The sequence below is a fragment of the Athene noctua genome, chromosome 1 (assembly GCF_965140245.1).
Source record: "Athene noctua chromosome 1, bAthNoc1.hap1.1, whole genome shotgun sequence".
Classification (NCBI taxonomy): domain Eukaryota; kingdom Metazoa; phylum Chordata; class Aves; order Strigiformes; family Strigidae; genus Athene; species Athene noctua.
In genome coordinates this window covers 133,544,594-133,567,091 of record NC_134037.1, presented here as the reverse complement: position 1 = coordinate 133,567,091, position 22,498 = coordinate 133,544,594, and the positions used below count along the sequence as shown (strand labels likewise).

At 46.4% G+C, this 22,498-nt stretch overlaps 1 protein-coding gene across 2 annotated transcripts; it reads right to left on the bottom strand.

Moving 5' to 3' along the window:
- Positions 1–105: 105 nt before the first annotated feature.
- On the bottom strand, positions 106–21,562 carry TNFRSF1A (TNF receptor superfamily member 1A). 2 transcript variants are annotated; one of them, XM_074897055.1, is made up of 10 exons: positions 21,411–21,562; positions 7,764–7,965; positions 7,329–7,457; positions 6,879–7,022; positions 5,252–5,333; positions 4,860–4,927; positions 4,524–4,646; positions 4,131–4,168; positions 3,200–3,359; positions 106–1,646 (listed from the first exon to the last, which is right to left on the bottom strand). In XM_074897055.1, exons 1-10 carry the CDS (start codon positions 21,447–21,449, stop codon positions 1,345–1,347), a joined length of 1,287 nt encoding a protein of 428 aa, XP_074753156.1. In that variant the 5' UTR covers positions 21,450–21,562; the 3' UTR covers positions 106–1,344. The 2 variants fall into 2 exon arrangements, with proteins under 2 accessions (XP_074753156.1, XP_074753164.1); XM_074897063.1 differs by having other exon boundaries at positions 3,200–3,311.
- Positions 21,563–22,498: the final 936 nt, after the last annotated feature.

Below are 22,498 nucleotides of genomic sequence, written 5' to 3'. Positions count from 1 at the left end.
CACTCTTGCAGCCCAGTCCGGCCACTTCTGGAAGTTATTCCCCTTCCTCTGCCCCTGCTCACAGAAGAGAAGTCGATGTGGACAAAACCAGAATGGAGGCAGAGGTAAAAATATGAATTTTAATCCGGAGTATTTAGTGTATTTATAATAGAAAGTTTTGCTCTGGTCAAGGGATTAGAGATCTAAAAAAAAAAAAAAAAAAATCCACGTTATTAATGTGTGGACAACCTGCACCTGAGGCAGGCTAATTGATCTTTGCTTCCTTTGATTCCCCCAGGGTAATTAATACCCATGAGAAAGTAATGGTCAGAGCCTGGAATGGCTCCCACACCCGCATAGCAATCACAGAATGCAGTTCAGAAAGTAGTGTGAAGTTATTCAACAGTTGCTAAAATATATATATACACATGTACACATACACAGTTCCCTTTGCAGTTAGATCAGATTCAGCAAATTGTTCAGAGATAGAGAAGCAGGTGGACACAAGCCCACCGACCTGTGTGTACATTCTCACTCAGACGCACACATCCCTTACCACTCCGAGTTTGGACAAACACACAGGCAGGTGTTTTCTTAATGCTATCTTACATGGTTTCTAGGTACAGAAAAAAAGCTTGAGATAAAAGCACCAACCCTCTCATCTGACTCACTGGCTCAGAATCCTTATTCCTCTTGAACCTGAGGGAAATGGGGGTGTGGAAAGGATAACATCCTCCCGTTTCTCAGAGCCACCACTTCTGAATCTCTGTGACTCTTTTTGCCACAGCGATAACTGGTTGATACCATAAGAGAGTAATCCTCCCCTGCTCCCAGAAACAGGCACATCCTCCCCACCATTTTCCTTGAGTCAGATTTAGTAATCAAAGGGCTGCAATGTGAGCCAGTTCAACTATCTGATCTTGCAGAAAAACAGATCTGCAAAAAGTGAGTACTTGACCATCTGAACAGCCAGCTTAACCAAGTCACCCTACAAATTTACCCACCACATGGTGGGTAGAGCACCTGTTTCAGCAACAACTTGTCCACAGAGCAGCTGATCTTTCAAGTCACTCTGAGCTCCTGTTTTCCTCTTGGTCAGAGTCCGCACACCACTTCCTTTATGAGCTGCTTCCCCTCCTTGGAAAATTAGTTGTTGCAGAGGTCTGTCTTGGCTTAAAGGTGTTGAACTACAAGGTGATTGAGAAACAAACCTCAGCCTTCCTCCAGCATAATCTGCTGCCGTCTCCAACAAACCCAGCTGAAGAGCGTTAGAAAGATAAGGTGGTATGGGAATAGGAAGATGGGAAAAGGGAATTATGATCCTCTCTTAAGAGTCACAGCAAGGGCAACTAAAGCAGAAATAGATTAAAGATGATTATGGAGGCTGCAAGGTTGAGGAGAGTTCTGGTTTAGCAGAGCCTCTTGAATAGCTTCACTGCAGCCACTCAGCTCCATCTGATTGAGAACATAGCTGATGTGCTCCACAGTTGCAGCATGGCCCATCTGCAGTTTCCACAGTCTAAGCATTTCATACTGGGCATCTCGTAAACGCCGATGCTCGATCTCAATTCGCTCTAGATCATAGTCACTCAGACCCAGACGCCTCACAAACTCTTTCCACCGAGATGGCGGTACGTGATCCACCACAGTGTAGAGAATAGCAGGGTCTGTGAAAACAGAAGAAAAAAGTGTGAGAACCAGGATTCTGCAGCCTCAAGAATAATACAAATAATCCAGGGCTGGATGGTGCCTTGGGATTGCATTGCCCCATCCTGTTCAGGTCTTCTACAGAGCAGGCACACAGACTCGTGTGATGCCCAGACTTGCTCTTATTGCTCAAAAAGCAAAGGGAATGCTTCCATCTGCTCTTGTGTAAGGTTATGAGCAGAGCTGACCACACATGCTTAGGGCCTTGCTGCCACACATTCCTGCAAAAGGAACGCTCTGGGTCACCATCCCAGAGGCATTAAGACTGACAGCCTGTCACCACATATGACAACCCATTTTGCTGGTAGGGAAAATGGACAACAGAAAGGCCTTGCATAGGTGTTTAGCATATACAGCCTCTGGACATGCTTCTGCCTTTGTACTGTGCCATGCATGAATGTTGTGGTTTGAGTCCAGAGGGCAACTGAACACCACAAAGCCGTTCAGTCACCCCTTCCCCCTCAGGAATGGGAAGGAGAATATACAACAAAAAGCTTGGGAATTGAGACAAGGACAGAGAGGGATGACTCGCCCCTTACAGGTCACAGGCAAAAGACAGACTCATTAGGGGAAGAAAAAGAATATCCATTTAATTCAAACACCACCAACACCATCACTTAACAAACAGAGTAGGACACTAAGAAGTATAACCACATCTTAAGAACACCTTCACCACACCCATCCCTTCTTCCTGCACTCAACTTTGCTCCAGATTTCTCTACCTCCTCCCCCTGCAGCGGTGCAGGGGGCAGGGAATGGGGGGTGTGGCCAGTTCTGCTGCTCCTTGCTCCCCAGGGAGAGGACTCCTTGCATTCTCCCCTGCTCTGGCGTGGTGTCAGGAGACAGTCCTCCATGAACTTTCTCTGACACAAGTCCCTCCCATGGGCTGCAGCTCTTCCCAAGCTGCTCTAGCGTGGGTCCCTCCCATGTATTGCAATCCTTCCAGTGCTGAACGACAACAGTGGGGGCTTCCCACAGAGTCCAGGTCTTCTTCAAGCACAGCCGCCTCCTCCGGTGTGGGGTCCTCCACAGGTGAGTCTCTGCTCCACCACAGACCTCCACAGGTGGCAGGGGTGCAGGGTGGAGGGGGTGTGGAGGCGGCCCTGACATTTCATCAGGGCCTGCAGGGGGGTCTCTGCTCCAGCACACCTCCCCCCTTCTTCTCCTTTCTTCCACTGACCTTGGTGTTCTCATAGGTGTCCTCCTCACAACTCCAACTCCCCCTCACAGGTTCCCCTTCTTAAATACGTTATCACAGAGGTGCAGCCACCATCGCTAACTGGCTCAGCCTTGGAGCCACGGGAACTTTGAGAAGCTTCTCACAGGGGCCACTGCCGTAGCCCCCTCATCGGCTACCAAAAACCCCAGCACACACACAAACCCAGCACAGTGAAACATACAAACAGGTCATGTGCACCAGCTTAAGTCTGTCCAACATCCTCCTAGCTGCGCTTGCACAATCAGGTTCTCATTTGTCTGGGGAAGGAGGGAAGGGTGGGGGAGTTTCACTTACTGTCTGGAAGTTGTGTCTTCCTGGCAGGTCTGACACAGTCTGGTAACTCATGGGAACTTTGCAGCAGAGGTCCAGGTGGTGGTGTTGCATTCACTGACAATTCTGTTTCTTTCTGGGACTCAGGAAGAAGGATGGAAATTTCAGTTCTTTTTACCTCAACCTAAAAGACACATTTTCTTAGTCCAGAACCACACACAGCAGCACAATACACCTGTTTCTTGCAAGGAACCACTAGCTTTACATACTAAAATTTATCCAAAATATGTGGAGAGCAGGTGCTGAGGTTTTAATTTTTCCTATATGTCTTGTTTGAGCAGAAGACACTACACATTTCTTTCCAGCATAACCCAAGGAGTTTAACTCTCTTTTGGCATCTTAAAAACAGTAGTTTGGAAAAAAGTATTTCTTTACAAAATCAGATAAGGCTGGAACCTGAAATCACCACCATTCTAGAAGCTCCACATGCCACTTTTGCCATCAGTCTTATCTGTAAAGCTGTGGAAACCCCACCTCAACTACTGCTTGGGCCCTCTTAATGTGAGAACAGCATGGGACCTGAGAGAACACTGAAGCAGCACTGAGAGGCTTGTGGGGTCAGGATCTGAAGTGAAATAAAATTAGCTAAATCCTCTGAGCTTGGGGTATATAGGGAGAAGAAGAGATTAAGGAGTAGCTATCTGAAAATAATGCATCCAGAAAGAAAAAAGCAAAAAGCCAGGAGATTGAAAAGCAACCTCTAGAAGAGGAGATGCCAAATGTTAATGGCTCCACCCTCCACAGGGAAGAGTTTCTGAATTAAACACCCCTGTTACTCAGATCATTTGAAAATACAAGGCCTGAAAACAGCCCATGGGGAAAAATGTTACTCTGGATCCCAGGCTAACACAGTTGAAAGCGGAAGGAAAGCTCTTATACCCATCCTCTTGCTCACCTCAGATACTGGCTCCTTGGTTGTCTGCGGCAAAGAAACTTTAAACAAAAAAAAAAAAGAAAAAAGAAAGCAGAAATTATTTTCGCTTCCTCTCATCCCAGAGAAAACAGGAAAGCAACTTGCACAATCCTGCCCTCAAAAAGGTTTTCTAGCAAAATGCACATCTCCCAGCAATGAGCTCGCATTGCACTTCCAGTCACAGCTATGGACATGGATGCAGAGTTGCAAGAACTGCACCAATACACTTAGCTGCCAAGTTCTTGTGCTCCTCTGGCCTTGCAGCAAAGCAGAGTAACGGATCCCACTTCTTCCCTCACACATGTGCACATACACAAGCACACAGAGAATGATGTCTATCCCAGTTAATATCTCTGCATATGCTGCTGTACTCACCACAGGAGTAGAAAGATGATGCTATCCCATTTTTCTGGACCATCTTCACTAGTTTATTTACAATGTAGAGGACAGAGATAACTCCAAATATTGCAACAATGATGCCAAGGACAAGGCTCCCATCTGGACAAAAGGATGAGGGCAAATGAGTGAATGACTGAGAAAGGAGGAGGTAAGTGCTAGAGGAAGAACAGCAAGTGAAGACTTGCAAATGGTAAGGAGAAAAAGAATAATGGTTTGAGAGAGTGGAGAAAACAACACTTTACAAAAGGCATTAACAAAACAAAATCCCACACTGAAAAGATTTCACTGTTTCTCAGTTCCCCCAGTACTCACTAAGCCCAGACGATGTTGGTGAGGTAGCCACTGGGCTATGACACTGCAAGCATTCTTCTCCAGTGCAGCTGAAAGAGCAAATCAGAGTGGTGAGCACGCATGAAACAAAACACCAGCCACTTGCAACAATCCTAAGTAACAGACGAGTCAAGACGAGCCTGCAAAGCAGAGCAATGCAGTGTGGCTAGTGGCTTTGGGTTCTTAGTGGGCTGATGCCTATATGGAGAAGACTAGGGGTGGCACAGGGGAAGACCCAATTGCTCCAGAAAAGCAGAATGTTGTAAAGTTATGTCAAGATGGACAGAGCCTTGTGAGAAATTTCCTCCCCCTGTGGTGCTTGTGTCTGCTGTCCCTCCAACTCAGTGAAGGGGCATACAGAGAATAAAGCTCACCTGTTGCAAGGCTTGCAAATGTTACTAAGTGTCAGGAAGAATCCAGGCTTACACCTGCAAATTGTGTCTCTGTTCTTTGAGCCTGTAGAGAAAAGAAGAAACTGTAGCCATAAACAGGATGGAGAAGAAAACAAAAGGAGAAAAGTCCACTCCTAGATGGGGGGGAGATTATCCCTCTTTAAACCCAGAGAACTGCTACTGAAGAAGAGAAAAAGGATCAGTCTATGTTTGAGGACAGGGTTGGGGGAGGATAAATATAATAAAAAGTAAGGGTAACGCTATCCTGGTAGGTCAGAGACCTCTGTAGAACCTTGGAAAGGGACTAAAATTATAGTGCAACTGAAACTGGTCTAATGGATAATGGCAGTTCCAGCACAAAAGTGGGGAAAGTCACTCAAGTTCAAGCATGACAGGAAGGGGAAATCACATTAGTAAAGCAAAGACAAGGGAGAAGTGGTCCCTGAGCAGCTGGGACTGGTGAGGAAGTCAGTTCAGAGCAGGCAGAAATCACTTCAAGCCACGGGACACATCCACTCCTGTGATCTGCTATGCCGTGAGTGGAAGCAGTCAGAAATCAAAGAGCTATTGCTTTTAAGCAAGTCACAGTATGGAGACTGAGTAAAACAGGTATGGGGAGGAGCAGGCAAGAATAGTGATGGAAGGACATAAAGCTGCACGACAGGAGGGAAAAAGGTGCTTGAACAAGAAGCATGCCTTCTGTGGCAAGTGAGGGACAAGACAAAAGAAGAAAATTGCTCAAGGGCAGCATAGGATGATAACCCTTGAGGACAGGTGTAAGCATGGAAACCATCCCAGAGAATACTGAGCACCAGAGGGAACGAATTCACCTCACACTAGGCAAGGTAAGAGAAGGGAAAGGGATCAGAAGAAGTGGAATTTGCAAAGAAGAGGTGATACCTTTAGAACAACAAGGTAAGGAACATTTAAGGGACATGAACAGAATTAGACTACAGCACAAGGTACAACACAGCGGCAAGCAGTATTTGCTTTTAAGATCTCCAATTCTTGGCTGGAGATGAGGCAGCTTGGGACAGCTAACATGGGTACTTCTCCCAGACACTTGCACCATCCCCAGGTCACACCCAATGCCACTTGGTACAGTTCAGCACTACCTGAGCAGCTCTTTACATTAAAACACTGCACTGTGATGGTTCAGCAACTGACTGACAAGCAGTTCAGCTGGGCACTGGGAGTAGCGGTATTTTCAGCCATTGCACTCAAAAGTGCCTCCAGCAGTCAGTGAGGGAAATGCAATGAGCATCAGAAGAAACATCCACACAAAGACAAAAGACCTCGCTTCAGTGCATGCAAGGCAGAAGTACCAAAACTAAGTAGCAAATATCTCCTCACAACAGCCAAAACTGAGAAACCATTCAAGGACAAAAGGAAAGTAGAAACTGTGACAGAAAATAGGGGTTGATGCCAAGGCAGGCAGAAAATGGCAGTCTTTCTGGGGACAGTGGGTGAGGAAAACCAAGAGTTGTTTCAAAACTACAAGCACTTCAGGGCAAGGCACTGCAGTGTGTCAGAAAGTGAACAGAGGGGCTGTTAATGTCTACCCAAGAACAGTATGTCCATAGTGGAGCCACACCCATGCCATACTCACAGTTGGCAATAATCCCATTGACACATGAGCTGCAGTTCCTACACTGGAAGAGATCGGACAGGCCAATCTGATACTGATTCTTCCGACAGCCACATACGGTATCTTGCTTTGGTGTACAGGGGGTCTCTACTATCTGCCCAAACTCTGTGGAAAGAGAGAAGTGATTATTCCAACCTCTTCCTTCACCTTCAGCTGAGAGAACTGTTCCAGTGACAAGTATTGTTATCTCCTAATCTTCCCAGAAAAAGGCCAAAAAGGCCTGCAAACTCTGTCTCAGACTGTAGTAATTTGGTAACCCTTATTCCTGCTGTCCCCAGTCCTTTCCCATACACTGTCCTTTTGCCCATTCAATTGCTTACTCTTCCAAGCTTCCTTGTTCATCTTGCCATCCCCTCCAGCCCCCTACCCACCAGTACAACGTATCTGTAGGACCTGACGAAAATAACTCACCTGTACGGCAATGTGTACACTGGAAGCATTTAGACATGGTGTTATCAACAGCTGTGAATGTGCCATGAGCACATGGAAGACAGACAGGTGCCTGGTCAGGCCGATCACAGTCTTTTGCCTTGTAGGTACCTGCAAGAAAATCACTTAATAGAGCTCTGACAGGAAGGCAAACACATTGTCTCAGGGAGAATGGGAGTCACGGACTGCCCAGAGAAACCCTGAAGTTGATGGTGTAAGGACCAAGTATACTTCCTCTCACCAGTGTGAAGGACACTGACAGACCAAAAGAAGAGACAAGGAATGAGAATTTATCCGGGTAGGGATACCAAGGAAAGGGAGCACTGATGTAGCTGTAGAAGAGAGACAGTTTGAGAGTGCAGGACAGGGAAATGCCTCTAAGGTGAAGGTCACTATTACTGTACTCATTTTACGTACCTGCATGGCACCTCATGCAGCAGTGAGTCTCTCTGGGATGTAGGTATTGTCCTAGTAGACACTGCACCTGCCTCTTTTCTCTCCTCAAGGGGTTAGAGGGGTCCCTTCCATCCAAAGCTACCCGATGGACTTGCAATGTGTATGGCACTGGAGCAATTCCTACAGATTCCTTTGTCAACACACAGACAAATGTTAAGATAACCTGTAAATACAGAGGGAGAGGGGAAAGAAAGAGGAACAAGGTGAGAAAACATCGCATTCCCTTGCAGACTGCACAGCTGACTTCAGCACTTACAAATAAACCTTATTAAACAGTGAGTTCAATTGACTTGACCAATTCTGCTATCAAGACCTTCCACTGACAAAAGTGTGGAGGGAGATTAGTTACCACAAAAAATCTTCACAAACTCATGCCTATTATCTGTGTTATTAATATGCCGTATGTCTCTATGACAAACTGATTGTATATAAAGCAAATACTTTTCATGACGTGCAATTCATAGATGGAATGCCTTGAAAATGCTGCAGCTTGCAAGAAAGTTATTCAAGAGCAAAGAATGTTTTTATAAGAAAGGCAGTAAGACTGCCCATCTAGAGGCAGTTCCAGAGAGAAGAATGCATCCAGTACTTGAGGTTCTACTCACTAAATAAACCAGATGGGAAGTTTGGAATAAGAAGGCAGAGGAGGATCTCACTGTATGCAAAGTTCAGAAAAGCTTCCAAAACTCCTGAGCAAGACACCCCCTACTAGAAACGTGGGAAAGTTAGGTTTTCGACTTCTCCCCATCAAACGTACATTCTTCCATTAAAACTGCAGCTGTTAACATTCAGTCTGAGCAGTCTGCCACAAAAATGTACGCTTTTTTTCTTTTTTTAATTCCTTTAAGATTTACTTGCTATTTTTAATTTTGAAGATGACTGTTGTCAAGAATTTTGACAGAAATATTAAGATTAGCATCACTGCAGTATGACTGTAAGAGAGCATGAGCGTGTGTATACACAGACACACGAAGGAACAGCAGAACAAAGGGTTAAAAGAACAGCCTCTACAGATAATGAAGGACACCATACAGGACACTGTTTTCAGGACGCTATTCCCAGCAGCGAAATTGAGAAATGTGCTGTTTATGTCCCAGCCAAAAGGTCTACACTCTGGTCAGAACATAGCATAGATGACTCATTGGCAAAAGACCCTGCACTAGGAGGATGGTAACAAAACTGCAGCGTATAACAAACACGATTCTTCTGCCTGTTGGCCCAGCAGAAAAACAGACTCTAGGCATGTATTTCAAACATGTCTTCAGACAAGGAAAAAACACAATAACAAAAATGTTAAAAAATAATAAAATTAAAAAAAAAAAAAAAACACAACCAAAAAAACCCACGAGAAACAACTTGACCCAAGATTTATGAAGCCTGAAGTCAGCAAGTTTCTATGGCAAAAGTCCATTCCATACCAGCTGATGACATCCAAGGGGTATGATGGGCTTGTCCAAAAAGTAGTTTTTAGTGCCACACCATCTGGACATACACATGTTGGTGCTTCTGGGTATGTCACTGAGAGCGTGTGCCAATGTAGTCTATACATCAGATCATGTGAATGCATGAAAATCAACTCTTTTTTTCTGCAAATAAATACCACTCCAACCCATCCATACAATCTCTGTACACAGAGTTTTACTACACTACCTTCCCTACATCGTAATGCTTTCCCAGCTTGCTTTTTTGAAAGTGGTAAGATGCATAGCTGTACAGGCACAGCTTCAGAGCTGTTTCTTTTTGCTTTCTCAGCTAGGAGAGTTATAGCAAAAGCAAAGCAAACCAGTAAGGATAAACCACAATGCTGATACCAATTTTGTGGTTGCAAGCTTAAGAGAGGATACGCAAAAGGAGATGGCTATGACAGCCCCATGCTGTCCTGTTTCTTTCTCAAAATTAAAGCTTTGGGGGAAAAAGGTACATACATGAAAGCAACTTAAAACCTCAAGGATAGCACTGCAACTCTGACAAAGCAAAAACCCCATTTTTCAGAGCACTCGGTCATACAAAGACATATTCACTAGACCAGATGCTAAAATGAACAGGAAAAAGAAAACCACATATTTAAATAACTATCATTTCAGACTTCATTAGCTAACCACACAATAAATGCAAGTACTTCAAGAACTCAGTAAAAATAAAACTTGTTTCAGCAGCTGACAGTCTTACAAGACTGATTGCTTGCAGGAAAATGGGTAAAAGATCATTCACACAGATGGTCTGACAGCAACAATGAAAAGTAAAATAAAAAACCAAAATCCTGATTCTCTACCCAATGATTAATCCCCTGACATGGGAACATATATATAGCCAGCCCCTAGGTCAGACAAGTCAGCAGTAGAAACAACAGAGGAAAGCATCAAAGATCAAGCCACAAACACATAGAAAATTGGTCAGATGCACCTTCAAAAACAAAAGAAAACAATACAGGTGTTTTCAGTTTTTTCAGAAAGCGTGTCTGTAAGTGTAATCAAACCAGAGTTAACACATTATTACTGATGAAAATCTGAGGAACAGAGAGTCACAAACCACAAGTGACTCACAAACCAGTAACTCGGCCTTCCAGAAAAATCATTCCTATGACAGGGGAAAAAAAAAACCAACCACAACACCATCTTAGCAGCTCCCCAAGCTATTCAGCAGTGTACTGATTTATACCAATGACAGAATTCATAAAATTCAGGAAATACATGAAATTAGAATAGCACAGAATATTTCAGTTGGAAGGGACTTACAATGATCAACTAGTCTGACCACTTCAGGACTGACCAAGTTAAAGCATATAATTAAAGGCATTGTACAAAAGCCTCTCAAACACTGGCAAGCTTGGGGCATCGACCACCTCTCCAAGAAGCTTGCTCCAGTATCTGACCACCCTCTGGGTAAAGAAATGCTGCCTAATATCCAGTCTAAACCTCCCCTGGTGCAGCTTTGAGCTATTCCCACGTGTCCTATCACTGGATGCCAGGGAGAAGAGCTCAACACCTCCCTCTCCACCTCTCCTCCCCAGGAAGCTGCAGAGAGCAATGAGGTCACCCCTCAGCCTCCTTCTCTCCACACTAGACAAGCCCAAAGCCCTCAGCCGCTCCTCACAGGACATTCCTTCCAACCCTTACACCAGCTTGGTTGCCCTCCTCTGGACGCGTTCGAGGACCTTCACATCCTTCCTCAGTTGTGGGGCCCAGAACTGCACCCAGCACTGCAGGAGAGGCCGACGCCGAGTACAGCGGGACAGTCACCTCTTTTGCCCGACTGGCCGTGCCGTGTTTGATGCCCCCGGGATGTGGTTTGCCCTCTGGGCTGCCAGGGCAGGCTGCTGACCCACACTGAGCCTGCTGCCGACCCGCACCCCCAGACCCCTTTCTGCAGGGCTGCTCTCCAGCCGCTCCTCTCCCAGTTTACACTTGTGCCCGGCGTTACTCCTCCCACGTGCCCAATCCAGCATTTGTTCTTGTGAAATTCATCCCATTAACCATAGCCCAGTGCTCCAGTCTACCTAGATCCCTCTGCAAGGCATCTTGTCCCTCAAAAGAGTCAACAGCACCTCCCAGTTCAGTATCATCAGCAAACCTGCTAACGGTGCATTCAGCTCCTGCATCCAGATCACTGATACATATTGAATAGAACGGGCCCTAGAGCTGAGCCCTGAGGAACACACCTGGTGACTGGTCACCAGCCAGACGTGGCCCCATTTACCAAGCACTGAAGCCTCAAGTCATTGGTAACAGCTCACCAATGCAAAGTCTAGAGGTCTTCTACTACTGAAATAAGGCGATTTTTCCATCATTAGATTTATAACATGCTCTGATTCCACAGACCATGAGAAAGAACAAGTACCTACCAACCAGTGCTGCACAGAAAAGTGGACAGCATGTATTACCTAAGCCAAATGATAAGTCAAATCACCAAATCACATCATGCACACCAGTGATTCACATTTTTAGTGAGTAGGGACTTCCCAGAGAAAGAAAGAGTCAGCAGAAACTCTAGGTTTTACTTTTGAAACTGCTGCAGAAATAAACAAAACATGGCAGATGAAAACAAGAATGCTGCGTCCTTAAATCATTCAACCCCTCTGGGTGACAGCTATGTGTCCCATGCATTCTTCTCACATGTGAGGCAACCCTAGTTCCTTCTTACGTCTCACATGCCAGCATGTACTGCCTGGCAACTACCGTGAAAAAAAACACTGTACAAGCTCGAAAGCTCTTCTATGCAAAGCTTTGGCAGCTGAGACAGGAGTTAGGAGTCCCTGCACCATTTCCTTGGATTACTACCACCATTTCAATTCACACTCTTGCTGCTGTTTCTGCCACATCAGGCCATGCACCAAGAACTGCAAGTGAGGTGACATCTGTACAGTGTCATGGTTTAACCCCAACCATCAACTAAGCACCACGCAGCCACACACTCACTCTTCCCCACCTCCCAGTGGGATGAGGAGAAGAATCAGCAAAAAAAAGTAAAACTCACAGGTTGAGACAAGAGCAGTTTAATAATGAAAATAAAATAATAACAATAATAATAATAAATATAATTATAACGAAAAGGAATATAACAAAAAGAGAGAAATAAAACCCAAGAAAAAACAAGTGATGCACAACACAACCACTCACCACCCGCTGACCGATGCCTGAGCAGCGATCTGCCTCTCCCAGCCAACTCCCCCCAGTTTATATACTGAGTATGACTTTCTGTGGTACGGAATAGCCATTTGGGTCAGCTGTCCTGGCCATGCTCCCTCACAGCTTCTTGTGCCAGCAAACACGGGAAATTGAAAAATCATTAACTTAGGATAAGCTCTACTTCACAACAAGTAAAACATCAGTGTGTTATCAACATAATTCTCACACTAAACCCAAAACACAGCACTGTACCAGCTACTAGGAAGATAACTAACTCTATCCCAGTCAAAACCAGAACAAGAGTAAGGCAAAGAAAGAAAGGAACAGCTAAGATAGAACTGAAGAAGGCATCAAGATGCAAGAAAGATGGAAGTGGGGGATGGAAATAAGAATTACAGAATCACAGAATCACCTTGGTTGGAAGAGACCTTGAAGATCATCCAGTCTAACCATTAACCTCACTGACCGTTCCCAACTCCACCAGATCCCTCAGCGCTGGGTCAACCCGACTCTTCAACCCCTCCAGGGATGGGGACTCCCCCCCTGCCCTGGGCAGCCCATTCCAACGCCCAACAACCCCTTCTGCAAAGAAATACTTCCTAACAGCCAGTCTGACCCTGCCCTGGCGCAGCTTGAGGCCATTCCCTCTTGTCCTGGCGCTGATTCCTTGGCTCAAGAGACTCATCCCCCCTCTCTGCACCCTCCTTTCAGGTAGCTGTAGAGGGCCAGGAGGTCTCCCCTCAGCCTCCTCTTCTCCAGACTAAACCCCCCCAGTTCCCTCAGCCGCTCCCCATCAGACCTGTGCTCCAGACACTGCACCAGCTCCGTTGCCCTTCTCTGGACACGCTCGAGTCATTCAATGGCCTTTCTGGGGTGAGGGGCCCAAAACTGAACCCAGGAATCAAGGTGCAGCCTCACCAGTGCTGAGCACAGGGGTCAGATCCCTTCCCTGTCCCTGCTGGCCACGCTATTGCTGACACAAGCCAGGATGCCATTGGCCTTCTTGGCCACCCGGGCACACTGCTGGCTCCTGTTCAGCCGTCTGTCAATCACCCCCCCCCAGGTCCCTCTCTGACTGGCAGCTCTCCAGCCACTCCTCCCCAAGCCTGTAGCGCTGCTGGGGGTTGTTGTGGCCCAAGGGCAGCCCCCAGCATTTGGCCTTATTGAAACTCCCCCAGTTGGGCTCAGCCCATCGCTCCAGCCTGTCCAGGTCTCTCTGCAGAGCCTCCCTGCCCTCGAGCAGATCAACACTCCCACCCAACTGGGTGTCATCTGCAAACTGACTGAGGGTGCACTCGATCCCCTCATCCAGATCATCAATAAAGATGTTAAACAGGAGTGGCCCCAACACCCAGCCCTGGGGGACACCACTCGTGACCAGCCGACAACTGGATTTAACTCCGTTCACCACAACTCTTTGGGCCCGGCCATCCAGACAGTTTTTTACCCAGCAAAGAGTGTGCCCATCCAAGCCACGAGCACCCAGTTTCACCAGGAGAATGTTGTGGGAAACAGTGTCAAAGGCCTTACTAAAGTCAAGGTAAACAACATCCACAGCCTTTCCCTCACCCAATAAGTAGGTCACCCTGTCATAGAAGGAGATCAGGTTTGCCAAGCAGGACCTGCCTTTCATAAACCCACGCTGACTGGGCCTGATCCCCTCGTTGTCCATTATATGACTTTTAATGGCATCCAGGATGACCTGTTCCATGACCTTCCCTGGCACCAAGGTCAGACTGACAGGTCTGTAGTTTCCTGGATCATCCTTTCTGCCTTTCTTGTAGATGGGTGTCACATTTGTCACCCTCCAGTCCAATGGCACTTGCCCAGTTAGCCATGATTTCAGGTAAATCATGGACAGTGGCTTGGCGAGCACATTTGCCAACTCTTTCAGCACCCTTGGGCGTAACCCATCCGGTCCCACAGATTTGTGTGCATCCAGGTGGTGTAGCAGGTCTCTGACCACCTCCTCTTCAACTGTGCTGACCTCAGTCTGCTTCCCCTCCCCATCTCCCAGCTCACGAGGCTGGGTGTCCAGGGAACAGCCAGTTCCACTGCTAAAGACTGAGGCAAAGTAGGTGTTGAGCACCTCAGCCTTTTCCTCACCCTTAGTTACCACGTATCCCTCTGCATCCAGTAAAGGAGGGAGATCTTCCCTAATCCCCCTTTTGCTGTTAATGAATCTATAGAAACATTTTTTGTTATCCTTAACAGCTGTAGCCAAGTTGAGCTCTAGCTGTGCTTTGGCTCTCCTAATGTTCTCCCTGCATAACCTCACTACATCTTTATAGTCTTCATGAGAGACCTGGCCTCTCTTCCAAAGATTCTCCTTTTGTTCTTGAGATCCAGCCAAAGGTCCTTGTTTAGCCAGGCTGGTCTCCTTCCCTGCCTGCTTGTTTTGCGGCACACAGGGACAGCCTGCTCCCATGCCTTTAAAGACTTTACTCTTGAAGTATGTCCAGCCTTCCTGGACTCCCATATCCTTCAAGGCAGCCTCCCAAGGGATTTTGTTAATCAGTCTTTTGAACAGGTCAAAGTTAGCCCTGCGGAAGTCTAAGGTGGCAGTTTTACTAACCCCTCTCTTTGTTTCTCCAAGGATTGAAAACTCAATCACTGCACCCTAGACGGCCTCCAACCTTTACTTCCCCCACAAGTTCTTCCCTGATCACAAGAAGCAGGTCCAGGAAGGAACCTTCCCTGGTTGTCTCACTCACCAGCTGTGTGAGGAAGTTATCCTCCACACATTCCAGGAGCCTCCTGGATTGTTCCCTCTCTGCTGTGTTGTGATCCCAGCAGATACCCGGGAGGTTAAAGTCCCCCTCAGAACAATGGCAAGTGACCATGAGATTTCCCCCAACTGTTTATAGAAAGCTTCATCCACCTCACTGCTTTGGCTGGGGTGTCTATAGCAGACCCACAGCAAGATCTGCTTTACTGGCCCTTAACCTAATCCAAACACTCTCAACCCTGTTAGCACTATACTTGATTTCTGAGCTGTCATAGCATTCTCTTACATACAGGGCCACCCCACCACCTCTCCTTCCCTGTCTATCCCTCCTGAAGAGCTTGTAGCCATCGACTGCAGCACTCCAGCCGTGTGAGGCATCCCACCATGTTTCTGTTATAGCTACTATGTCATAGTTCTTGTGCTGCATCATAGCTTCAAGCTCCCCATTTGTTGCTCATACTGCATGCATTGGTATAGATGCACTTGAGATGAGCCAATGAATCCAACACCTTTTTGTGAGTGTGGGCCCCATTCCCTACCAGACCCTTCTCAGGTGCTTCCACGGTTCCTAAACATCTTTCCCTTCTCTCAAACGAAATGGCAGAGGGAGAGCCCTCTCCAGTCCACCATCCTTCAAGCTTTGGCATGCTTCCCTTGAGCTTGTTCCTAACAGGCCCAATTATCTCCCCGTCCCCCCTCATATCTAGTTTAAAGCCCTGTCAATAAGCCCTGCTAACTCCTGCCTCAGGATTCGTTTCCCTCTCTGGGACAGCTGCATCCCACCTGTCTCATTTGTCACCAGCAGACCAGGTGCCTTATAAACCTCGCCATGATCAAAGAACCCAGAATTCCGATGATGGCACCAGTCTCTGAGCCACGTGTTAATCAGATGTGTTTTCCACCCTCTTTCAGTGGTTTTCCCTTCCACTTGAGTGACTGATGAAAACACGATCTGAGCTTTCAATTAGCCACCCCAGTGCCTTGAGGTTCTTTTCTGAGTGAGTTAAGACTTCTCTCTACCACCTCATCATTACCTGCCTGGATAACCAACAAAGGGTAGTGATCAGAGGGCTGCACCAGAGCAGTGACCTTCCTTTTAATATCTCTAACCCGATCCCCAGGGAGGCAGCAGACCTCTCTATGGTATGGGTCTGGTTGACATATGGGCCGCTACATATCCCTCAGAAGGGACATTTGAGAGCAGTCTTCTCAGGCCAAGAAGAAAGCACAGTATCTAAAATAAAGGGACAGCGCAAGGAAGGGCAGCCTATCAGGGCTACTATCCCCTGCCAATGTCCACAAGGCTAGAAAATACCAATTTACTCAGCAGGGATGCCAGAGGTCTTGATCATGCACTCTGTGCAGAGGTGTAGCCCTGCTGCTACCTGCAAGGCTCCTTGCCCTCAGGGAGAAGGGCAGAGGAAGCACCTACAGTGATGCACAGGTATGACAGGAAAGGGAAAGCAAGGATGGAGAGGGTTGTGTTGGAAACAAGGCTTCCCTCTCCTAGAAAGCCAGAAGTGTCTGGAGTGGACCAAGGCCGGTCACAGAAAGCAAACTGGGTGGGAAGGGGGGAGATTAGACAGGTGGGAAGTGACTCCTGCCCCCACAGGCAGCACCTTGAGACCCCATGCGTGTTCACATGAACTAACAGGAAGGCTGGAGCAGACACTCAGGTATTAGTACTCCAAACAATTCAAATAGTTGCTCATCATGAAGCTTACATTTCAAATAGTTCCAGATTAATAATTTCCAGAGTTCAAAACTCCTTAATGAAAAAGCATAAAACTGAAAATTTCAGCGCTTAGGGATATGGTGTAGTTGGGAACTGTCAGTGCTAGTTTAACAGTTGGACTAGATGATCTTCAAGGTCCTTTCCAACCTAGATGACTCCATGATTCTGTGTAATTTTATAAATCCAGATGTGCTGTTAAAATCCAGAGATTAAAGAGGCTTACTCTTTTTTGTGCACACCTAACATATTCATCATTTAATAGTTTCCCCAACAACTCTTAGTCAACTGCTTCTCTCAAGAAAGACTTTCCTTCTGCAAATTCCATTTTTAAACTAAAGAGCTACCTGCAAATAAAAGGCACTACAAGTCATTAGAATTTCTCAGATATTTCTTAATTGAAACTTCTCTTTGCTTCAGAGTTCAGCATGATACACACCAACGCACAAGTAATCTACTTACCAGTCATCTGTAAACCTTTTTGATGAGTCATAAAAAATTAGCCAACTTGGAAATTCAGAGGAAAACAGAGATCCTGCTCAGGGTAATGATCTACCAAAGAAATCAGGGTGCAAGATTACCCTTTATATTCTTTGACTGCTTCAGCCATTTCTAAAAGCTCTTTGAGGTTTGCAATTTTTTTTAGTTTGCTATTCAAAGACGCACAAGAAACCAGAACTTCTGCTTTACACATTGAGAAATGTGTATTAAAGCAACATTTACAGGAAACTCTTCTCATTGCTCACTAAAACCTGGAAAGGTCAAAAGAAGGATACAAGAGCTGTTATTATAAATAAACCTCCATTTTATCAAGATCAGCTGGAGGAATGATGTATTTTAGGCCTTGCCTAGAATCAGGAGACTGGTAATAGTTTTCACACAATGAAGAAATGCCTTAGAAATCTTAATATAAGAACAAAAACCCCTGTGATTCATCTATAAAGATCACGGACTTCACATCATAAAATGTCTGTATAAACAGAGTATAAAGTTAGAAGTTTTTATTTCATATTAGCAGAGATTAAGAATGGAAAGTGGCCTTCCCCTTCAATCCCAAACTGATTTTCAACTAGGCACAAGCCCTTGGCCTCTGCCCACAGCTGTGCTCACGGTGACTCACTAAGTGAATTTTTTAAGAGTAGGGTAATTATCACATGCCAAGTTCCACTCATTGGAACCGATGTGCTCCTGTTTGTTTTAACAGAGAAATGCAGTGATACTGCTTTGAGATGTGCTTCCTGCTGTCAGGTTCCCAAGACCACAATAAAAAGATATGCGTTAATGAGGGTTCAAAGGAAACACTCTTATCCAGGGATGAGAACAAGAGTATGGAAGAGAACATAAGACATCTGACCCAAATAAAAACAAAGCCCCTTTGTGATGACTAATTAAAATGGATAAGAAGGAGCAAAATGACAAAAATGGTTTTAGCTCAAATAATACTGCTAATGCAGAAAATGGATTACTTAATGAAAACTAAGGGAAAAGTCATCCAAACTGACAATACTGATTACTTGTGAGAACTTAAATTACCATGCAACTGAAATTAGCACAGACCTAGATATCAACATGTTCCATTTGGCTAGAAGTAGGCAGTCATCAAAACCGGAAATTAAAATTAGATTAATAAGCACATCAAAAGTTGAATGAACCTGGTTAGAGAAAGCAATCAGAAATGCAATCAAATGCTATGAATTATTAGGAAAGGAACTGAGAACAAAACAGAGGGTGCTGTTATGCCAATATATAAATCCGTAAGGACTGAATCTGGACTGCAGCTCTAGTCCCCCGTTCTGAGAATATAAATTAACCCAGATATTATGCAGAGAAAGAAAACAAGGATGATCAGTGGTATGGACTGGCTGCCATAGAAGGAAAGATTAAATATACTGGTCTATAAAAGAGGTAACTAAGCAGAGGATACTATAGCAGGCCCCAAAGTCATGAATGCCATAGAGAAGATAAACTGGGATGGCTGAAGAAGATGAACTGGGATGGCCAAAGAATACAAACTGAGATGGTTGTTCTCTGTCTCTTCCAGTGCGAGAACTAAGAGGCACTGCATAAAACAAGCAAGGGACAGGTTCAACACACATACAAGGAGGTACTTTTTTAGCCAACACATAGTTGCAGTGTGGGACTCATTGACAGAGTGCTGGAGATGCCAGAAACATGCCTGGGTCCCAAAAGCAATCATCACACCCATCAGCAGAAGAAAAAACACACTCAGAAGACAGAAAAATGAAGACACCCTTTCAACTTGGGAATTCCTACGGTCACAGATCACTGGAAGCTGGGAAAGTATTTTTATTTTTCGTTGTTGTATACTTGCCCTGCTCCATTGGCCACTTAGTGGAAACAGGATGGTAGACCCAACTGTTCTTTTTTACAATGCACTTGGTGGCTTGGTTTTCAATTTTTATGTAACGTAGCTTCCAACTTCAAAATCACAATTCCTCCCTTTACCTTCAAAGGGTGCCAGAAACTATTTCATCTTTTCTTCATAAAACTGAACTGCCTTTTATAAATGAAACTGCTTTTTTTTTTTTTTTTCTTTTTAGTGCAACAGAAAACACAAGAGGCTTCAGAGAAGACAGTTACCATTTTTTCCACTGTGAAAGTTAGGACTGCACAGGGAATACACAGAGGACGTGGAAAGTCATGGAGGTTATGAACACGCAAAAAGAAAAAATGCATCGAAACACGCCAGGAAATTCTGAAGAATCAGAGGAAGCATAAAAGAATCAGAAAATTGGAAGGGGGGCATCAAGGAAGTAAGAAAAGCTATGAGGGCCAACATAGGATCATATGCAAAGTAAATGAAAGATGGAAGGGCATGCAACAGAGTTAGAATTTTAACACTGAAAAATATGTATTTTATGGAAAAGATAAACATTATCTGTAATGAGTGAGTGTGCTGGCATTAACTTGAAATGACATGTAAACAGGAGGGGAAAAATGTCCTCAAAAAGTAAAAGGACTGAAGGACAATCTTCCTCCAGAATATTATTTAACTGATGACAATATAATTAATTTGGGGAATCCAATGGAGTTTTGTGCATTTTATTGCCAATAATATTAATATCACATATAGTATCTGAATTACAGAAGAATATGTGGACCACTATTTTTAAGTCAGAATACACTTTTCCAGGTCTCCCAAGTGCTTTGAAATCTGTATGTAAATTGACGGTTTATGTATCCCACCTAGGCCCCAGGATGGTAAGCGATCCACAGTTAGAGTCAAGGTGTAGAGTGCTCCCACTCCACAGATTTAGTTGTGTTGTCCTGCCAGTGCTAGTCTTAACTCTACTACCTGGTTTCCAAAAGCTTCCAAGCGAAAAAAAACCCACAAACTTCTGGAAGAAGGTAACTTTGAGTAGCGTGGTCATAACTTTTTGACAGCAAATTAACAACTAACCCAACATCACAAGTCCAGTGCCATCAAGTGCAAGTGCTTGTTAGTAGGATGCTCAGGTATTTAGGGATAAACACTCTGACCCTGTAACTTCTATTCCAGAATTTACAACTATGTCATGATGGTAAGTGATGCCACATCCCTACTGTCACAGCTTTATCACGCATCTGCTGATACTGGATGGTCATTCACCTCTAGCAGTCAGGCAATTCGTAAAATTTTCGGATTTCTTTTACACGTAACTTTTTCACAGGCAAAAATTACAATGGACAGCTTAAAAATCTTGATTTAAGATACCCAAGAAGGTCAAAGCAGATTTCCTGCCAGTGGTAAACCCGCTTTTAAACAAACCCCATAGTTTGGGGCATAGGCAGAGCCCGCTAATCTTTGTTTAAATGCCCGCAGAGTGGCAATTGCTACTAACGATTTACTAACACCAACGCGCCCAGCCCGTCGCTGGAGGTACAACCGCAGGCACCCGACCGCGGAGCGGAACCGGGTGAGTCCGAGGCGACGGGAGCGGAGCCCGGCCCGGGCAGATTTCGTGCCCCCGGTGCCGAGTTACCAGCCGCGCCACGGGCTCCAGGATATCCTCCGCCATTCCCGTAAATCCAGCCGCTTTTGCCCTGACTCAGGGATAAAAACCGGAAAGGGGTTGGCCGGCGAACCCAGCGCCCGGCGGTGGGCGGGCAGGGAAGGAGGGAGCCCCGCCGGCCTCGCCTCAGCGGCCCCGCAGCGCGGTGACTCCGCGGGCGGCCAGGGGAGGGCGGGCCAGGCGCGGCTCGGCTTCCCGGCCGCCTGTCGGTGCTCCGGTCGGTGCAGGGCAGCCTCCCCGTTTATCACGACCGCCCGCCTCGCCCCCCGCCGCAGGAGGAAATGGCTCCCCCGCTCCCGGGCTGCCGTGAGGGAAGCCAAAGCCCGCGGAAAGCGGGAGCGGGGTGTCCGCAGAACCGCAGCGATGAGGAGCCCCGCGGCGGCGAGGAAGGGCGAAGAGAGCCCGGGACCCAAAGCTCCGCGGCGGGCACCGCGCTGCAGCCCCGGGGGGGAGGGGGGGGAAACCCGCAAAACCGCCCGCTTCGGGACCGGAGCCCCCGCCGTGACTTACCGTCCCCAGCGAGCTGCGGGGCAGCGCCGGGCCGCGCATGGCTCCGCGGCCCGCTACGTCCCCATGGCAGGGTCCCCCGCGCCCAGAGGAAGCCGCCCCAGCCCTGCCCAGCCCCGGCTGGAGCAGCGGGGAGCGACGCTGCCCCGTCTCCAACTTCCTGGCAGAGGCGGCAGGAAAGAGGGCGGTGGCGAGGGAGGGGAGGTGCCCGGCTCCGCGCCCCGCCCGCCCTCCCGCCCTCTCTCCGCACACCCACTGCAGCTTTCCGCAAAAACTGAGACGGGCGAGTTGAAGAGCCGACAGAAAACACACGGCAGAGGAGCCAAAGGAGGTTCGCTGTCATCTTAAAGCTTCCTGACACATGATGGTTTCACCTTTCGGCCGTACTTTTGACGGTAAGTTCAAGGGAAACTTAACCGTGTAGCTGTAAGACAGTAACTCTTTGCGTCTTAACTGCCTTGTCGGCACCAAAATAATTTTAAAGATAGGTGCTTAGCAGCCAAAACTAGCATATTTAGAGTATATACGCCCATCCTGTACTTTTTCATTTAAAACACACATTCTTCTTGCACACTCCAACCAACCAGCGGCATTGGCACTGCAAAGTTAAGTGGAGCATATGTCACATTCTGCCTGAACTCTGCTTCACGTGCTCATAACAATAGCGTTTAGAAAAAAAAAAATACATAGTAAGGAATAAGTGGCTAAATGATAACAAACTCCCCTTAATTTGCTGCCCGTTAGTTTCAGAACTGCTTCCACTCGAAATAATGAGCTGCATGTGTTAAGTTACCTGGTCTCAGCTGCTCGGGGCGACAGGAATTGGTTGTTAAGTTACCACAAGAGCCCAGCATCACGAACGAGAGGGCCCCGTGGAGCAGCCCCAGCACCTATGTTCCAGCTGTCAGTTTGCGACAGGGAATGCTTGCCCCCCCACCCCGTTTTCCGTAATTCTCTCTGTATTACAGCCGAAGGCTGAGCTGCTAAGAGTTGTTTTGGACGAGTATGCCCATTTCATGTGTGTAAACCCAAAACACCTGTACAATGCGCTCTGTGCGCTGCCTAACTGCTGCAGAGCCAAACACCTCTGT

Excerpts from the sequence above, each read along its gene's own strand:
- TNFRSF1A (XM_074897055.1), bottom strand. The coding sequence starts at position 21,449 with ATGCGCGGCCCGGCGCTGCCCCGCAGCTCGCTGGGGACG. Across the intron at positions 5,334-6,878 it reads CAATGGGATTATTGCCAACT|GCTCAAAGAACAGAGACACA; the intron begins GTGAGTATGGCA and ends TTTTCTCTACAG. Across the intron at positions 4,169-4,523 it reads ATCATCTTTCTACTCCTGTG|TTTCTTTGCCGCAGACAACC; the intron begins GTGAGTACAGCA and ends TTTTGTTTAAAG.